Source organism: Pan troglodytes, chromosome 6 (genome assembly GCF_028858775.2).
Source record: "Pan troglodytes isolate AG18354 chromosome 6, NHGRI_mPanTro3-v2.0_pri, whole genome shotgun sequence".
Taxonomy (NCBI): domain Eukaryota; kingdom Metazoa; phylum Chordata; class Mammalia; order Primates; family Hominidae; genus Pan; species Pan troglodytes.
In genome coordinates, this window is record NC_072404.2 from 45,471,475 (window position 1) to 45,488,777 (window position 17,303).

The window sequence follows — 17,303 nt, forward strand, 5'->3', positions numbered from 1 at the left end:
GCGGGGCACTGTGGGGCCGTCGTCGCCGCGTGCCGAGCGTCCTGGCGCGGCCGAGGGGAAGCAGCGGGGCTGCCCGGATTACGCTGGCTACCCGCCTGTGGCTTCGACCACTAGTCAGCAAGGCCCCGGAGAGGCCAGCGAAGAGGAGGGGCTCGTTGGCTTTACGGAGACGCGCGGAGCACCCTCAAGGTGCCACACGCTCGCCTGCTCCCTGTTCCTACATCCTGGGCGTCTTCCCAGGCTGTCATATAACTCCTGAGAATAGTGGTTCTTAACTCTGTAAGTATATATACCCTCGTACGCCTTATGGCTGGATGCGTTACAGCCATTTCCATGTAGATGTCTGTGCATACGTGCACACGCAAAACTCTCCGCAGTTTTGGAGATCTCCGTGTTCAGTCGTACCTCACGTGATCTTGCACTGCCAACGTTGAGAACCCTGGCCTTAGACTATGCATCTCCCAAACTTAATTATCTGTCTCCTTCCTATTTTCCCAAGACTTGGCAGGCGTCTAGGTCAGAGTTGTTCAAACTGAGGGTTATGAACTAGTGTGTCACGAAATCAATTTAATAGGTTGCAACCAACATTTTTTTGAAAAAAAAAAAAAAAGCCAGACGAGGTGGCTCACGCCTATAATCCCAGCACTTTGGGAGGCCGAGGCAGGCGGATCACTTGAGGTCAGGAGTTCGAGACCAGCCTGGCCAACATGCTGAAACCCCGTCTCTACTAAAAATACAGAAATTAGCTGGGCGTAGTGACGTATGCCTGTAATCCCAGCTACTTGAGAGGCTGAGGCACGAGAATCACTTGAACCTAGGAGGCAGAGGTTGCAGTGAGCTGAGATCACACTGTTGCACTCCAGCCTGGGTGACAGAGCGAGACTCTGTCTCAAAAATAATAAAAAATAAAAATAAAAAAACAATAAAATATCAGTGCATTTCACATAGTAAAGGTAAGAATTGTGGAAGTTTTGTTGGTGTGTGTATGTAGATGATATTTAATCTTCAGACTGAGACATGTTTGAGCATGAAAGTGGCTGTTAATATAATTACTCTGGGACCAACGCTGTAATCTAGAATTGTCTCCAGCCAGCCAAGACACATGGTCACCTCTATGTTTGTACTCAGTCAGCATATAAAATGTATTATAGACATTTCAATGGTTGCCCAGCTTTGTCCCTGGCTTTCACGCTCCCATTCCCCCAATCTGTCCTCCACACAACTTCATGAACTGTCTGAAATATAAAGCTTACCACACTGCATCCTTACCCAGAACTCTTCAAGGAAGCCCCGTGGCCTACAGCATCACATTCACTGTCATCCAGGGGCCTTCAAAATCCAGGATCCTCGGCCGGGCACAGTTACTCATGCCTGTAATCCCAGCACTTTGGGAGGTTGAGGTGGGTGGATCCCTTAGTCCAGGAGTTCTCGACCATCCTGGGCAACATGGTGAAACCCTGTCTCTACAAAAATTACAAAACTTAGCTGGGCATGGTGGTGTGCACCTGTAGTCCCAGCTACTTGGGAGGCTCACTTGAGCCCAGGAGATCAAAGTTGCAGTGAGTTGTGATGGCCCCACTGCACTCCAAGCTGGGAGACAAAGCAAGACCCTGTCTCAAAAAAACAAAAACTCAAAATAAAGTATCCTCCAGCTTTACCTTCTCCTTCCTACCTCCAGCCCACCTGACTATCAAGTGTTTCCATCACCACAGCATCTACATTCCTTGACTAGAGCATTCACCTTCCAAAGCCAGCTCAAGCATCACCCATTGAACAGCCCAAGTCAAGCACTTCCCCTTGGTGTCAAACATTGACAACAGAAATTTTTGTTAGTCCATGGGCCATCCATCCTCCTACATTATTGACATGGCCTTCCCTCCCCATAAAACAAGTGATTCTAGATTTTATAAATGTTGATATATTTGTGTAAGAATATATAAATGGTTATTTATGTGCTAATAATATATATGGTGGTTTTGAAGTCTCAAATCTCAAAAATATTACTTTTGGATGGTAGGTTTACTAATGTGTTAATCTCTAAAATTTCTACAGAGAATTTGCATCATTTATATAATTCAGGAAAAAAACATAGAATAGAAAATGAAAAATTCTGTTTCTATTCCTTGTTGGTAGTTTAGTGCATAGTTTTCTAAACTTTTTATCATGCTTATATGTAATGTTTCATTTTTAACATTGAAATAATTTTAGATGTACAGAAATGTTGCAAGAATAATACACAATTGGTCAGGTGCAGTGGCTTATGCCTGTAATCACAGCACTTTGGGAGGTCAAGGCAGGTGGATTGCTTGAGGCCAGGAGTTTGAGCTCAGCCTGGCCAACATGGTGAGACCCCATCTCTACAAAAAATACAAAATTTAGCCAGGTGTGGTGGCATGCACCTGTAGTCCCAGCTACTTGGGAGGCTCAGGCTCAATAATTGTTTGAACCCAGGAGGCAGAGATTGCAGTGAGCTGAGATTGCACCACTGCCCTTCAACCTGGGCAACAGCGAGACTGTGTCTCAAAAAAAATAATAATAATAATACACAAAAGATTTTTAAATGGATAAATTTGACTACATGAAAGTTTAAAACTTTTGTGCTTCAAGCAATACCAACTAGAAAACAAAAAGACAACACACAGAATGCGAGAAAATGTTTGAAATAATAATATCTCAGTACAGTCTAAGATGCAGAGTATATTAAGAACATTTAGAACTCAATAAAAAAGACAAATAACCCAATTAAAAACTGGGCAAAAGATGTGAATAGAAATTTCTTCAAAGAAGATACTCAACTGGACAATAAGCACATTTTTAAAAAATCAGGCTGGGTGTGGTGGCTCAGGCCTGTAATCTCAACACTTTGGGAAGCTGAGGTTGGAGGATTGCTTGAGGCCAGGAGTTTGAGACCAGATTGGGCAACATAGCGAACCCCTGATTCTACAGAAAAATTTAAAAGTTAGCCGGATGTGGTGGTGTGCATCTGAGGGCACAGCTATTCGGGAGGTTGAGGTATGATTATTGCTTGATTCCAGGAATTTGAGGCTGCAGGGAGCTATGATTGAGCCACTGTACTCCAGCCCAGGAGACAGAGCAAGACCTTGTCTCTTTGGGAAAAAAAAAAAAAAAAAATGCTGGGCACAGTGGCTCACGCCTGTAATTCCAGCACTTTGGGAGGCCGAAGAGGGCGGATCATGAGGTCAGGAGTTTGAGACCAACCTGGCCAATATGGTGAAACCCCATCTCTACTAAAAATACAAAAATCAGCTGGGCATGGTGGTGCATGCCTGTAATCTCAGCCAGTTGGGAGGCTGAAGCAGGAGAATCGCTTGAACCTGGGAGACAGAGGTTGCAATGAGCCGAGATTGTACCACTGCACTCCAGCAGCCTGGGCAACAGAGCGAGACTCCTTCTGAAAGAAAGAAAGAAAGTAAGAGAGAGAGAGAGGAGAAAGAGAGAGAAAGAGAGAAGGAAAGAAGGAAAGAAAGATGGAAAGAAAGAGAAAGAAAGAAAGAAAGAGAAAAAAAAATGCCTGGTGTGGTGGCTTACATCTATAATCCCAGCAGTTTGGGTGACTGTGGTGGGAGGATCACCCAATCCAGGAGTTCAGGACCAGCTTGGGCAACATGGCAAGACCCCATCTCTACAAGAAAAAAAAATTTTTTTCTTCACCAAAAGCAGATACTTGAAAAAATTTTAAGAATTAGTAGAGCACGGTGGCACATGCCTGTAGTCCCAGCTATGATTGCTTGGGCCTAGGAGGTTGAGGTTGCTGTGAGCCCCATTCACGCTACTGCATTCCAGCCTGGGAAACAGAGCAAGACCCTGTCTCAAGAAAATAATAATCATGAGTTATAAGGGACATGCAAATCAAAGCCATAATGAGATACCACTTCACACCCTCTAGGATGGCTGTAATTAAAGGGACAGACAACAAGTGTTGACAAAGATGTGGAGAAGTTGGAACCCTCACACATTCTGGTGTGACTATAAAATGGTGCAGTCATTTTTGGAAAAGAGTTTAGCAGTTCCTCAGAAAGTTAAGTGATACCAAGTATGGTGGCTCACACCTGTAATCCTAGCACTTTGGGAGGCCAAGGCAGGTGGATCACCTGAGGTCAGGAGTTCGAGACCAGCCTGGCCAACATGGTGAAACCCTGTCTCTACTAAAAATACAAAAATTATCCAAGTGTGATGGTGCACACCTGCAATCCCAGGTATTCGGGAGGCTGAGGCAGAATCACTTGAACCCAGGAGGTCGAGGTTGCCAGGAGCCAAGATCGCGCCACTGCACTCCAGCCTGGGTGACAGTGCGAGACCCCCTCTCAAACAAACAAACAAACAAACAAAAACGGAAATTAACTGGGCATGGTGGCCTGCACCTGTAATCCCAGCTACTTAGGAATCGAAGGCAGGAGAATAGCTTGAACCTGGGAGGTAGAGGTTGCAGTGAGCCAAGATCGTGCCACTGCATTCCAACCTGGGCGACAGAGCGAGACTCCATCTCAAAAAAAAAAAAAGAAAAAGAAAACCTCGTGCTTGTATTTCAATGCTCAATTATTTACAGAAAAACATAATACCCTTTTGAATTTAGTGTTCACACACAGAATTTCTTTTGCAAGAAACCTTCCACAACTTGTTTAAACCTTTAGCTTTATCTTATCTAATTTAAAATAATCCTTTAACCCTAGACAAAAATTTCCATGTCCATTCCTTCTTAGAACATTTTACTGAGATTATATGATTAATGATTATTTGCTAAGATTAAGAGACTTACCGAGTCCCTTGCCAAGTCCTGGGCCTTGCCAAGTTGTAAAGTAGGCAAGTTGAACAGTTCTCAAAGTCCAAAGAAGAAGTTTATAACTGTAAAACATTTAGCAAACCTAATATTTGTCCCGTATAATTTAGACCACCTGTTCACAACATTTGCATTTTACCAGTAATCTTTAAGACTGTTTTTATTTCTCAAGGATTAAAGTCACATGAACTAAAAGGTATTACAGCTTTTATTTTCCCTTCAAAAATATCTGATCAAAGCACTTATTTTCCTTTAGGCCAGTTAATTAGACCTCTCTCTCTTTTTTTTTTTTTTTTTTTTTTTTGAGACGGAGTCTCGCTATTTCGCCCAGGCTGGAGTGCAGTGGCGTGATCTCAGTTCACTGCAAGCTCTGCCTCCTGGGTTCATGCCATTCTCCTGCCTCAGCCTCCTGAGTAGCTGGGACTACAGGTGCCCACCACCACGCCCGGCTAATTTTTTTGTATATTTAATAGAGACAGGGTTTCACCGTGTTAGCCAGATGGTCTCGATCTCCTGACCTCGTGATCCACCCGCCTCGGTTTTGCAAAGTGCTGGGATTACAGGTGTGGGCCACCGTGCCCGGCCTAGAGCTCTCTTTTTTATAGACATCACACACAACACATATAACTGCACAGACAAACAGAAGCAGATCCAGTAGTTACAAGATTTTCTGTTCGCCAATCTCCTAATTGGACTATTGGCCTCGAGTGGGGCCCTTTAAGAGCAGGGCTAGAAAAGCATGCAGTTTTCGGGGCCGAATACATGGTGATAGCTGGAAGACAAAAACAGATTTTGAGGGGGACCTATCTGCTTTTAATTGCTGGGTTTTCATGAGAAAAACAGAGGTTTTTCCCAAAATGGCATGCATGGCACCTTTTCTGTTCTTCTCAAGAAGTCCCAGGCCATCAGAAATTATTTTAGGGCCTCGTGCATGCATTAAGGGTAGCAAGACAAAATGGAGAAAAGGAATTCAGTCAACTGAGAAAAAAATCTTTTTCCAGAAAAACAAGATCCAAAAAGAGAAAAACATAAAGGTTTTTAAAATATCCGCTTTTTTTGTTGTTTTTGAGACAGAGTCTCGCTCTGTTGCCCAGGCCGTTGTGCAATGGTGCGATCTTGGCTCACTGCAACCTCCGCCTCCCAGGTTCAAGCAATTCACCTGCTTCAGCCTACTGAGTAGCTAGGACTACAGGCAAGTGCCACCACACCCAGCTAATTTTTTTTGTATTTTTAGAAGAGACAGGGTTTCACCATGTTGGCCAGGCTAGTCTTGAACTCATGACCTCAGGTGATCTGCCCACCTTAGCCTCCCAAAGCGCTGGGATTGCCAGTGTGTCACTGCACTCCCCCCAGATATCCACTTTTTAAAAAAAATTTATTTATATCCACTGCTTTATTAAAGATAAATAGTCTCATAAGAGGAGAAGTAATGTGTTCGCAGGCTAACAGAAAATGCATGTATATGAGAAAGAGATGTGTGAGGTCCCTGATCTGTGCTCTAAGTGAGTGGTCAGTCAGGCAGGGCCTTGGTCAACCAGTAAGGCAGATGAGGGTCCCTGTCCTGGAGGACTCACTGCTCCTGGGTGCCCCAGGAGATGTAGTCTGGCCATGTGGCCATGTGGTACTCATCCATGAGCTGCTGCACAATCTCCCTAGATGTGTCCATCTCATCAAAGTTGTCCTTGAACATGTCCTCCTTGCGGAACGGCTCCAGGAAGGCCTCCCACTTCCGCAGCTTGTCATATTGGCGACAGGTTCTCTCGAAGAGTGAGGAGATGCTGGTGTGGTTGGCCATCATGAGCCCACTGACCCGGTGGGCCAAGGGCAGGTAAGGAGACTTCCTCGACAGGGCCACCTGGATGCTGGTGGGGCCCAACAGGATGAAGTTGGCCAACTTCCGTTCCCGGATCCTCTGCAGGCTCTTGTGGACCTGGGTGGGGTCCACCTCTCCCTGGATGGTGTTGAGGATGGTGATGTAGGAGTGGTTGGTCTGGCGGTCTCGGCCTGTGGATACCATCACGTTCTTGGGCTGCAGCAGCCACCTCATGACATCCAGGACCATGGTCTTCCTCACGCTGGCCACTGATTGGTCCATAGTCAGCGGGGTGTAGCCAGTCATGAGAAAGTGGAGCCATGGGGTGGGAATGAGTGAGGCGATGAGGCCTATGAGGTCATTGTTCATGTAGCTGGGGTAGCGCAGGGTGATGGTGCTGGCCGAGATGATGGTGGACACCAGCTGGTTGGTCTGAGAGAAGGATGGGTTCTGGATGTGCAGGATCTGGTCTGTGGCAATCTGGTTCAGGGCTGTGTTGTGCAGCACCACCACACAGTCTCCGTTCTGCATCAGCCTCTTGAGTGTGAGGAGTGAATTATAAAGCTGGACCGCCACGTTGCTCATCTTGTCCTGGTTGGGAAACACTGAGTATGTCTGCACCAGCTTCTTAGGATACCTGTCATTCAGCCATTGTAAGAGGTAGGAGCCCAGGCCAGAGCCTGTCCCCCCAGCAATGAACCGACACAGCACAAAGCCATCTAGATTGTCACTACCATCTGCCTCCTGGTCTGTGATGTTAAAAATGTCCTCATGGATCTTCTCCCTCTGGGAGAATCTGCTGGCCCAGTTGTTGCCAGCTCTTCCTCCATGCTCCGACAGGTAGATGTTCTCTGGGTTGTAGAGCTTGGCACAGGGGGAGTTGAGGATGGAGTGGATCACCTGGGGCTCCAGGTCCAGCAGCACAGCCCGGGGGATGTAGTGCTCATTGTCTGCCTGGTAGAAAAAGATGTCCTTGTGGTCAGTGCCCTCAGTGGCGAACTCCTCCATGGTGCCCTTGGGGCTGATACCATGCTCAGTGCACAGCTGTTTCCAGAACTCGAACCCAATCTGATTGCTGCACTGGCCCAATTGTGGGTGATGATTTCTCTTGGCATCGCTCCTCAGGCACCAGAGTTGCAGCCGCTCCCACCCGCAACGCTGCCGCGTGCCAGCCCCCCAGATATCCACTTTTAATTAAGCTGAGCGCTCTTTAAGAAAATCCTATTTTGGGGTCTGGGTGTGGTGACTCATGTCTGTAATCCTAGCACTTTGGGAGGCCGAAGTGGGCGGATCACTTGAGGTCAGGAGTTCAAGACCAGCCTGGCCAACATGGTGAAACCCCATCTCTACTAAAAATACAAAAATTAGCTGGAAATCACTTGAACCCAGGAGGCGGAGGTTGCAGTGAGGCAAGATCATGTCACTGCACTGCAGCCTGGGCAACACAGCAAGACTCCATCTAAAAAAGAAAAGAAAGGAAAGGGAAAGGAGAAGGAAAAGGAAAGGGAAAGGAAATCCTTTTTTTCTTTCTTTCTTTCTTTTTTTTTTTTGAGCTCTATTGCCCAGGCTGGAGTGCAGCAGTGTGATCTCCACTCACTGAAACCTCTGCTTTTTGGGTTCAAGTGATTCTCCTGCATCAGCCTCCTGAGTAGCTGGGATTACAGGCACCCACCACCATGCCCAACTAATTTTTGTATTTTTAGTAGAGACAGGGTTTCGCCGTGTTGCCCAGGATGGTCTAGAACTCCTGACCTCAAGTGATCCACTTGCCTCAGCCTCCCAAAGTGCTGGGATTACAGGCGTGAACCACTATGCCCAGCTGTGTTTTTTGTTTTGTTTTGTTTTGTTTTGTTTTTTGAGACGGTCTTGCTCTGTCACCCAGGCTGGAATACAGGGCACAATCATGGCTCACTGCAGCCTCAACCTCCTGGATTCAAGCAACCCTCCCTCCTCAGCTTCCTGGGTAGCTGGGACTACATGCCACCATGCCCAGCCAATTTTTTATTTTTTATAGAGACAGGGTCTCACTATGTTGCTGGAATATAGGCATGAGCCACCACACCTGGCCAAGAAAATCCTTTTAAATCCTTTATTACCCAACATTAGCCATGCCAAGCAGCCAATATTTCTGGCTTTTGAACATTACCAAAGGTAACCTCCCAGGTGTTCAGAGAAAGGAAAATTTAAGGTGGTTCATGAAGGGGAAGAGAATCAACAAATGATAAAGGTCACAAAGATATCAAGCCAGAAAGGACTCATTCCCTAAGCCAGGATTGAACCCGGGCTGCCACTGTAAAATGGCAGAAGCTAAAACAAAGCACTGCCATGTGGTTACAGGTCACGCTTCCAAGGACGTAAAACCAGATGGAGGCCTGCAGCAAAGTTTGCCACTGGCCAGTTTGCTGGGCTTGCTTCAACAGCAGGCCTATGGAGCCCTAGACCCACATCCCATCCCAAGGTACCCCTCTTTCTGACAGAACTATACGGAGAGACATGCAGAGCACACCAGCTTGGCTACAGCTTAAGACCAACCTCACAAATCCTTTTTTATTAATTAAAACTTTACAGATAATATAAACAGTGATCCTTATCATTCCCTTTCTGGTTTGTTTAGGGAGACAGAGGTCAAAATCCTGACTGGTTAAAACAAAAAACAAAAAACAAAAAAACTCCTACCCTTTTGCTGACACGTCAGGCTTCTGAGTTCCCTCCCTGCTGAGCTCAATCCCAAACCAACCAGTTTAAGGTTTAGGAAATTAACTTCTCCCAGTTTGGAGGATACATCCCAGGAGAGCATCCCACAGCATGGGGACACAATCACCCATCTGTAAAGAGAGGACAGAGGAGGAGAAAGGAATAAGAAGGCATTTATTTAAAGGAGCCCCAGGACTCAGGATGCATTTGAAAGATGTATGCCTACTCATCTAGAAAGAGGGGAGCAAGGCGTCCCTGGTTCCCTTCTCTTCCTAGCAAATACCCGAGGTACATGAGGGAGAGAAAGCAAGGCGTCCCTCTTTCTTTTGTCCTTGTATCCCTGAGTCCCGGCAACCATGACAGGATGCCTCCCATGGGTGTCAAAGTGGCTTTCACCCATGTTATGTGGGGGTGGGTGGGTAGGGAGTGGGATTATCTGCTCTTACCCATATATGCCTTATCTTCTCTGTTGTCAATAGCCTTTGCATTCCCTAGACCTCATTTATGCCATGGATACTAGCATGACCTTTATCCATGAAATGAGGCTTGGCTTAATCCGCAGAAATTAGTCATGCTTACCTGTGCTGTACCTTTTCACTTCTGTTGTCGTCTGCCTCTGGATCCCTCAGATCCAGTTTTCTTTCCTAGGGCTTCGATCCAAAGCTTGGAATTGAGTTTGGGTCAAAATAACTGCCTCAGGATGTTGCATGGACTCCTTATCAAGCTGAATGCTAAGGTCAAGCTGTGGAATTGAGTCCTTCTCCAACAAGGGAGAGAAAAGGGGTGTCTTCTGAGTTGGGATCCTGGCTGAGTAAAACGTCTTCTAAAAGGAAAAAAGCCTGTAGCGTAGAGAAGCCCCCTCTACTTGCAGGGCCATGTTATTGGGTTGGTGCAAAAACAGTCACAGTCCTCGCCGTTCTAAGTAATAGCAAAAACTGCAACTACTTTTGCGCCAACCTATTCCTGGCCTGGTGGAGAAAAGGAAAAGAAAAACAGCTTAAATGCAGGGCTTTGTTAACTGCTGACAGGATGGAGAAAAGAAAAAGATGCCCGGAGAACAAACCTTTTATTCTTATGCAAATGAGTTTCTCCAACAGGGAGAGAAACTTTTTTTTTTTAAGATGGAGTTTCACTGTTGTTGCCCAGGCTGCAGTGCAGTGGCACAATCTTGGCTCACTCCAGCCTCCACCTCCCAGGTTCAAGTGATTCTCCTGCCTCAGCCTCCCGAGTAGCTGAGATTACAGGTGCATGCCACCATGCCCGGCTAATTTTTGTATTTTTAGTAGAGACGGGGTTTCACCATGTTGGCCAGGCTAGTCTCAAACTCCTGACCTCAGGTGATCTGCCCGCCTCAGCCTCCCAAAGTGCTGGGATTACAGGCATGAGCCATTGCGCCTGGCCAAGAAACTTTTAATTGCTGTTTCTACCCTGGGGTTTGGACTGAGCTGGACCCCTCAGCAGGAGGAGGAGAAGACTCCATGGTATGTGGTGTGGAACACTGGACAGACAGCTACATGGGGCCCTTGGGCCATGAGCCCCAGCCCCAGCTGGGAGGGGCAGGGAGCCACCACTTGCCTGTCCGTACCACGCATGCATCTGCAGCCATTGGGGTGGGGGTGGAATACCCCCAATATTGTAAAAGATAAGTGCCATTACAGTCCTGCAAAAAGAAGGAAAATGCCATAGAAAAGGCTGAGTTGGACCAAGGCTGACATTCCCAGTCCCTGAGAGCAGTGGGGTGAGGGGGTGCAGTTTCCTCTATCCTCAGAAGAAGGCTGAGGAAAAGAAAGCTCAAAAAGGAAAGGGAAACAGATTTTTTTGGTGTGCATTTTACTCATCCCTCCTCATGTCCCTGTATGGGCCACCAAAATGATGCAGGATTTTTTGCTCCTTAGCTCCACTAAAATCTGGGTTCTTGTCTCACAACTAGGAAAAATTAGGCACACAGACACCTGTGAAAGGTGAGGAGAGCAGAATTTATTAAAAGAAAGCTCTCATCTCAGCAAAAAAGAGAGGGTCCTGCCAACAGGCTCCCACCTCACAGATTGAATACCAGGCCAACACACATGAGCTGAAGAGGCCAGGCTCCTCTCCCAGCATAAGGCGTGAATTCCTGGTGGCTCCACCCCCATTCTTCAGTGCGCATGCGGGCCGTTAGTCTGAGCCGCTCCACATTGATTTCTCTTACTGCATATGTGTTAAGGGACAGAATTTTTCACCATGGGCATGTTTAGGGAAGTACCCTGTGCACCATGACCTGTGCGGCATATGGCCGTCTCCTATCTCTATCAGTAGTATCAGTAAAGAGATAGAAAACCTACAAAGAAACCGAAAAATAATTCTGGAGCTGAAAAGTATAATAACAAATAAAAAATGCACTGGAGGGATTCAAAACAAATTTGAACAGAGAAAAGAATCTGTGAACTTGGAGATAGAACAATGGAAATTACCAAATCTGAGGAACAAAACCATCTGGGGATGCAGTCCAGTAGGTCTCAGCCTTATTTTACTCAGCCCCTATTCAAGATGGAGTTGCGGTGATTCAAATGCCTCTAACACAAGTGAGATGAACTCAGAGAGGAGACCCACACTGACACATAATTAAACTCTTATTTTTTATTTTTTTGAGACACTCTCATCCTGCCACCCAGGCTGGAGTACAGTGGTATGATCTTGGCTCACTGCAACCTCCATCTCCCAGGCTCAAGAGATGCTCTCACCTCAGGCACCCAAGTAGTTAGGACTACAGGCATGCATTAGCATACCCGGCTAAATTTTTTTTGAGGGTGGTTAGAGATGGGGTTTTACCATGTTGCCCAGGCTGGTCTCAAGCTCCTGGGCTCAAGCAATCCACCCCACCTCAGCCTCCCAAAGTGCTGGGATTACAGGTGTGAGCCACCACACCCAGCCATAATTAAACTTTCAAAAGCCACCCTGGCAAAACCTGTCTCTACAAAACATACAAAAATTAGCCAGGTGTAGGTGGCAAGCACCTGTAGTACCAGCTACTTAGGGAGCTGAGGCCAAAGGATTGCTTGAGCCCAAGAAATCAGCTTGAGCTAATATCACGCCACTGCACTCCAGCCTGAGTGACAGAGCAAGATAGTCTCTATAAAAAACAAATAAAATAGGCCAGGTGCAGTGGCTCACACCTATAATACCAGGACTTTGGTAGGCCAAGGCAGGTGGATCACTTGAGGGTAGGAGTTCAAGACCAGCCTGGCCAACATGTTAAAAACCTGTTTCTACTAAAAATACAAAAATTAGCTGGGCGTGGTGATGTACACCTGTAGTCCCAGCTACTTGGAAGGCTGAGGCAGGAGAATCACTTGAACTAGGGAGGCGGAGGTTGCAGTGAGCCAAGATCATGCCACTGCACTCCAGCCTGGGCAACAGAGTGAGATTCCATCTCAAAAATAAATAAATAAATGAAATAAAATAAAACTTTCAAAAGCCAAAAACAGAGAATCTTGAAAGTGTGAAGAGAGAAGTGATTCATCATATTTAAGGGCTCTTTAATAAGATTATCAGCAGATTTCTCATGAGAAACTTTTAAGGCTAGCAGGCAGTGGGGTGATATATTTAAAGTGCTTAAAGAAAATAACTGTCAGGGCCAGGTGCAGTGGTTCACGCCTGTAATCCCAGCACTTTGGGAGGCCGAGGCAGGCAGATCACAAGATCAGGAGATGAAGACCATCCTGGCTAACACGGTGAAACCCCGTCTCTACTAAAAATACAAAAAAAAAAAAAAAATAGCCGGGAGTGGTGGCAGGCGCCTGTAGTCCCAGCTACTCAGGAGGCTGAGGCAGGAGAATGGTGTGAACCCAGGAGGCGGAGCTTGCAGTGAGCCGAGTTCACGCCACTGCACTCCAGCCTGGACCACAGAGCGAGACTCCGTCTCAAAAAACAAACAAAAAAAAAACTGTCAACCAAGAATCTTATATCTGGCAAATTGTCCTTCAAAAGTATGGGAGAGGCTGGGCAGGATGGCTCATACCTGTAATCCCAGCACTTAGGGAGGCCAAGGTGGGTGGATCACTTGAGGTCAGGAGTTGGAGACCAGTCTGGCCAACATGGTGAAACCCTGTCTCTATTAAAAATATAAAAATTAGCTGGGCATGGTGGCGCATGGCTGTAATCCCAGCTACATGGGAGGCTGAGGCAGGAGAATCTCTTGAACCCGGGAGGTGGAGGTTGCAGTGAGCTGAGATCATGCCACTACATTCCAGCCTGGGCAACAGAGTGAGACTCTGTCTCAAAAAGAAAAAAAGAAATTGAAGGAGAAATTAAGACATTCACGGAAAAACAAAAGCTGAGGGAATTCATTACCAATAGACTGGTCCTGCAAGAAATGCTGAAGGGAGTCATACAAATTGCTACAAAATATTAAAGAATAAATACATAAAAGGAAAGACATCCTATGTTGATGAGTTGAATTGGAAGACAGTATTGTTAAGATGTCACTATTACCCCAAGTGATCTGCAGATACAATGTAATCCCTATCAAAATCTCAATGATGGTTTTGCAGAAATAGAAAAACCCATCCTAAAGTTCATATGGAATCTGAAGGGATCCTGAACAGCCAAAACAGTTTTAAAAAGAACAAAGCTGGAGGACTTACACTTCCTGATTTCGGAGTCTTGCTCTGTTGCCCAGGCTGGAATGCAGTGGTGCAATCTCAGCTTACTGCAACCTCCATCTCCTGGGTTCAAGCGATTCTCCTGCCTTAGCCTCCCGAGTAGCTGGGACTACAGGCGTGCACCACCACGCCTGGCTAATTTTTTGTATTTTTAGTAGAGACAGGGTTTCACCATGTTGGCCAGGCTGGTCTGGAACTCCTGACCTCAGGTAATCCAACAGCCTCGGCCTCCCAAAGTGCTGGGATTACAGGCATGAGCAACCACACCTGGCCTATATTACTTTAATTTTTATTATTTCCCTCCTTTTGCTAGCTTTGGATATAGTTTGCTCTTCATTTTCTTTTTCTTTAAGGTATAGAGCTAAGTTATTGAGTTGAGATCTTTCTTTGTTTTAAATATAGGCATTAAAGTATAAATTGCCCTCTTAGAACTGACTGCACTGCATCCCATAAGTTTTGGTATATTTTATTTTTTTTCAAGGTATTTTCTAATTTCCTGTGTTTTTTTTCTTTTGGTCCATTGGTTGCTTAAGGGTGTTCTTTAATTTCCACACATTTGTCAATTTTCTAGTTTTCTTCCTGTTGTGAGGTCTAGTTTCTAGTTTCATTCCATTATGATCAAAAAAGATACTTTATATGATTTTATTATTTTATGATGTATTAAGGCTTGTTTTGTGACCTAACATATGGTCTATCTTGGAGAGTGTTCCATGTGCATTTGAGAAGAACATGTATTTTGCTGTTGTTCAGTAGTGCTGTGCATATGTCTGTTAGGTCCTATTTATTTATTTGAGACAGAGTTTCACTCTTGTTGCCCAGGATGGAGTGCAATGATGCGATCTTGGCTAACTACAACCTCCACCTCCCAGGTTCAAGCAATTTTCCTGCCTCAGCCTCCCAAGTAGCTGGGATTACAGACATCCACCGCCATGCCTGGCTAATTTTTTGTATTTTTAGTAGAGACGGGGTTTCACCATATTGGCCAGGCTGGTCTTGAACTCCTGACCTCAGGTGATCCACCCTCCTCAGCCTCCCAAAGTGCTGGGATTACAGGCGTGAGCCACCGCGCCTGGCCCTATTTATTTATTTGAGATGGAGTCTCGCTCTGTCACCCAGGCTGGAATCAGTGGCATGATCTCAGCTCTCTGCAACCTCCACCTCCTTGGTTCACACAATACTCCTGCCTCAGCTTCCCGAGTAGCTGGGATTATAGGTGTGCGCTACCACACCCAGCTAATTTTTGTATTTTTAGTAGAGACGAGGTTTTACCATGTTGGCCATACTGGTCTCGAACTCCTGACCTCAAGTGATCCACCTGCCTTGGCTTCACAAAGTGCTGGGATTACAGGTGTGAGCTACCGCGACTGGCTGGTCCAGTTTATTTATAGTGCTGTTCAGGCTGTCTATTTTCTTATGGTTCTCCTGTCTGATTGTACTATTATTGAAAGTGGGGTATTGAAGTTTCCAACTTTTATTGTAGAAGTCTGTATTTTTTCTCTTTAATTCTGTCAATGTTAGCTTCATATTTTGGGGGGATCTTTTGTTTGGTGCATACATGTTTATCATTGTTATGTCTTCTTAGTGAATTGACTCTTATCAATATGTAATGTTCTTTTTATTTATTTATTTTTATGAGAAAGAGTCTTGCTGTGTCACCCAGGCTGGAGTGCAGTGGTGAAATCTTGGCTCACTGTGGCTTCAGCCTCCCAGGCTCAAGAGATCCTCCCATCTCAGCCTCCTGAGTAGCTGGGACTACAGGTATGCACTACCACACCTGGCTAATTGTGTTTATTATTTGTAAAGACAAGGTCTTACTATGTTTCCCAGGCTGATCTCAAACTCCTGGGCTCAAGTGATCCTCCCGCCTCAGCCTCTAAAAGTGCTGAGATTAAAGGTGTGAGCCACCATGTCAGGACTTTTTGAAAAAAAATTTTAGTGTAAATTTTTAATAAAAAGATGGGACCAGGCATGGTGGCTCACATCTGTAATACCAGCACTATGGGAGGCTGAGGCAGGTTATTGCTTCAGCCCAGAAGTTTGAGACCAGCCTGGACAACATGGGGAAATCCTGTCTCTACAAAAAAAAAAAAAAAAAAAAATTAGCCAGACATGGTGGCACATGCCTGTAGTCCCAGCTACTTAGGAGTTTGAGATGGGAGAATCACTTTGAGCTGGGAAGTTGAGGCTGCAGTGGGCCATGACTGCATCACTGCACTTCAGCCTGGGCAACAGGGTGAGACCGTGCCTCATAAATAAATAAATAAACAAATAAATAGATCAGTTCTCACCATGTTGCCCAGGCTGGTCTTGAACTCCTGGCCTCAAGTGATCTTTCTGCCTTGGCCTCCCAAAGTGCTGAGATTATAGGTGTGAGCCACAATGCCCAGCCTACAATTTTCTTATATGTTTCTTGTAACAGGGTGTCTTTTATTTTTTTTGAGATAGAGTTTGGCTCTTGTTGCCCAGGCTGGAGTGCAATGGCACAATCTTGGCTCACCACAACCTCTGCCTCCCGGGTTCAAGCAATTCTCCTGCCTCAGCTTCCCGAGTAGTTGGTATTATAGGCATGCGCCACCACGCCCGGCTAATTTTGTATTTTTAGTAGAGAACAGGGTTTCTCCATGTTGGCCAGGCTGGTCTTGAACTCCTGGCCTCAAGTGATCCACCCATCTCAGCCTCCCAAAGTGCTGGGATTACAGGCATGAGGCACAGCACTGGCCAATTTTATTATTATTTTTTTAAAATTATTTTTTATTTTTATTTTTGAGACAGTCTGTCACCCAGGCTAGAGTGCAGTGGCTGCAGTCACTGCAGCCTCCACCTCCTGGGTTCAAGCGATTCTCCTGCCTCAGCCTCCTTAGTAGCTGGGACTACAGGCACACGCCACCACACCCAGCTAATTTTTGTATTTTTAGTAGAGATGGAGTTTCACCATGTTGGCCAGGCTGTCTCAAACTTCTGACCTCAAGTGATCCACCCGCCTCGGCCTCCCAAAGTGCTGGGATTACAGGCATGAGCCACCGTACCTGGTCTAAAATACTGGTTTTTAACCTATGAAGTTGGCAATGATTTTGAAAAATTGTAAAAGTTATACAGTGTTTTGGAAAACTAGGAATATCAGGTGATTGTGCTGGGAAGGCAATCTGTATATATGTGTGTATATGTTGTGTATGTGTATATTTGTGTGTCTGTATATATGTGTGTAGGTATATGTATACATATGTGTGTATGTGTATTATGTAAGTATATGTATATTAGTGTGTTTGTGTATGTGTGTAGGTATACACATACACATACACAGAGTATGTTTCAGAAGAGCCTTAAAATACTGATATCCTATTGATCTAGAAATTCAACT

The 17,303-nt window shown here is 45.6% G+C and overlaps 2 protein-coding genes across 4 annotated transcripts in view; one reads left to right on the top strand and one right to left on the bottom strand.

Annotated features, from left to right (window-relative positions):
• The first annotated feature begins 10 nt into the window (after positions 1–10).
• Positions 11–17,303, top strand: part of URGCP (upregulator of cell proliferation) — a 50,514-nt gene continuing 33,221 nt past the window's right edge. Inside the window, exons 1-2 of one of the 3 annotated variants that reach the window (XM_063814168.1) lie at positions 44–279; positions 15,586–15,703. The gene's annotated coding sequence lies outside the window, so the exon portion shown is untranslated. Of the gene's footprint in view, positions 280–15,585; positions 15,704–17,303 lie in introns of all 3 variants that reach the window. The other 2 variants (XM_016957304.4, XM_016957307.4) reach the window with 2 other exon arrangements.
• LOC472356 (tubulin gamma-1 chain-like) lies at positions 6,173–7,726 on the bottom strand. Its single transcript, XM_054687490.2, is given in 2 exon segments — positions 6,173–7,705; positions 7,708–7,726. Coding segments are annotated over 2 exon segments (1,356 nt in total). The 3' UTR covers positions 6,173–6,368.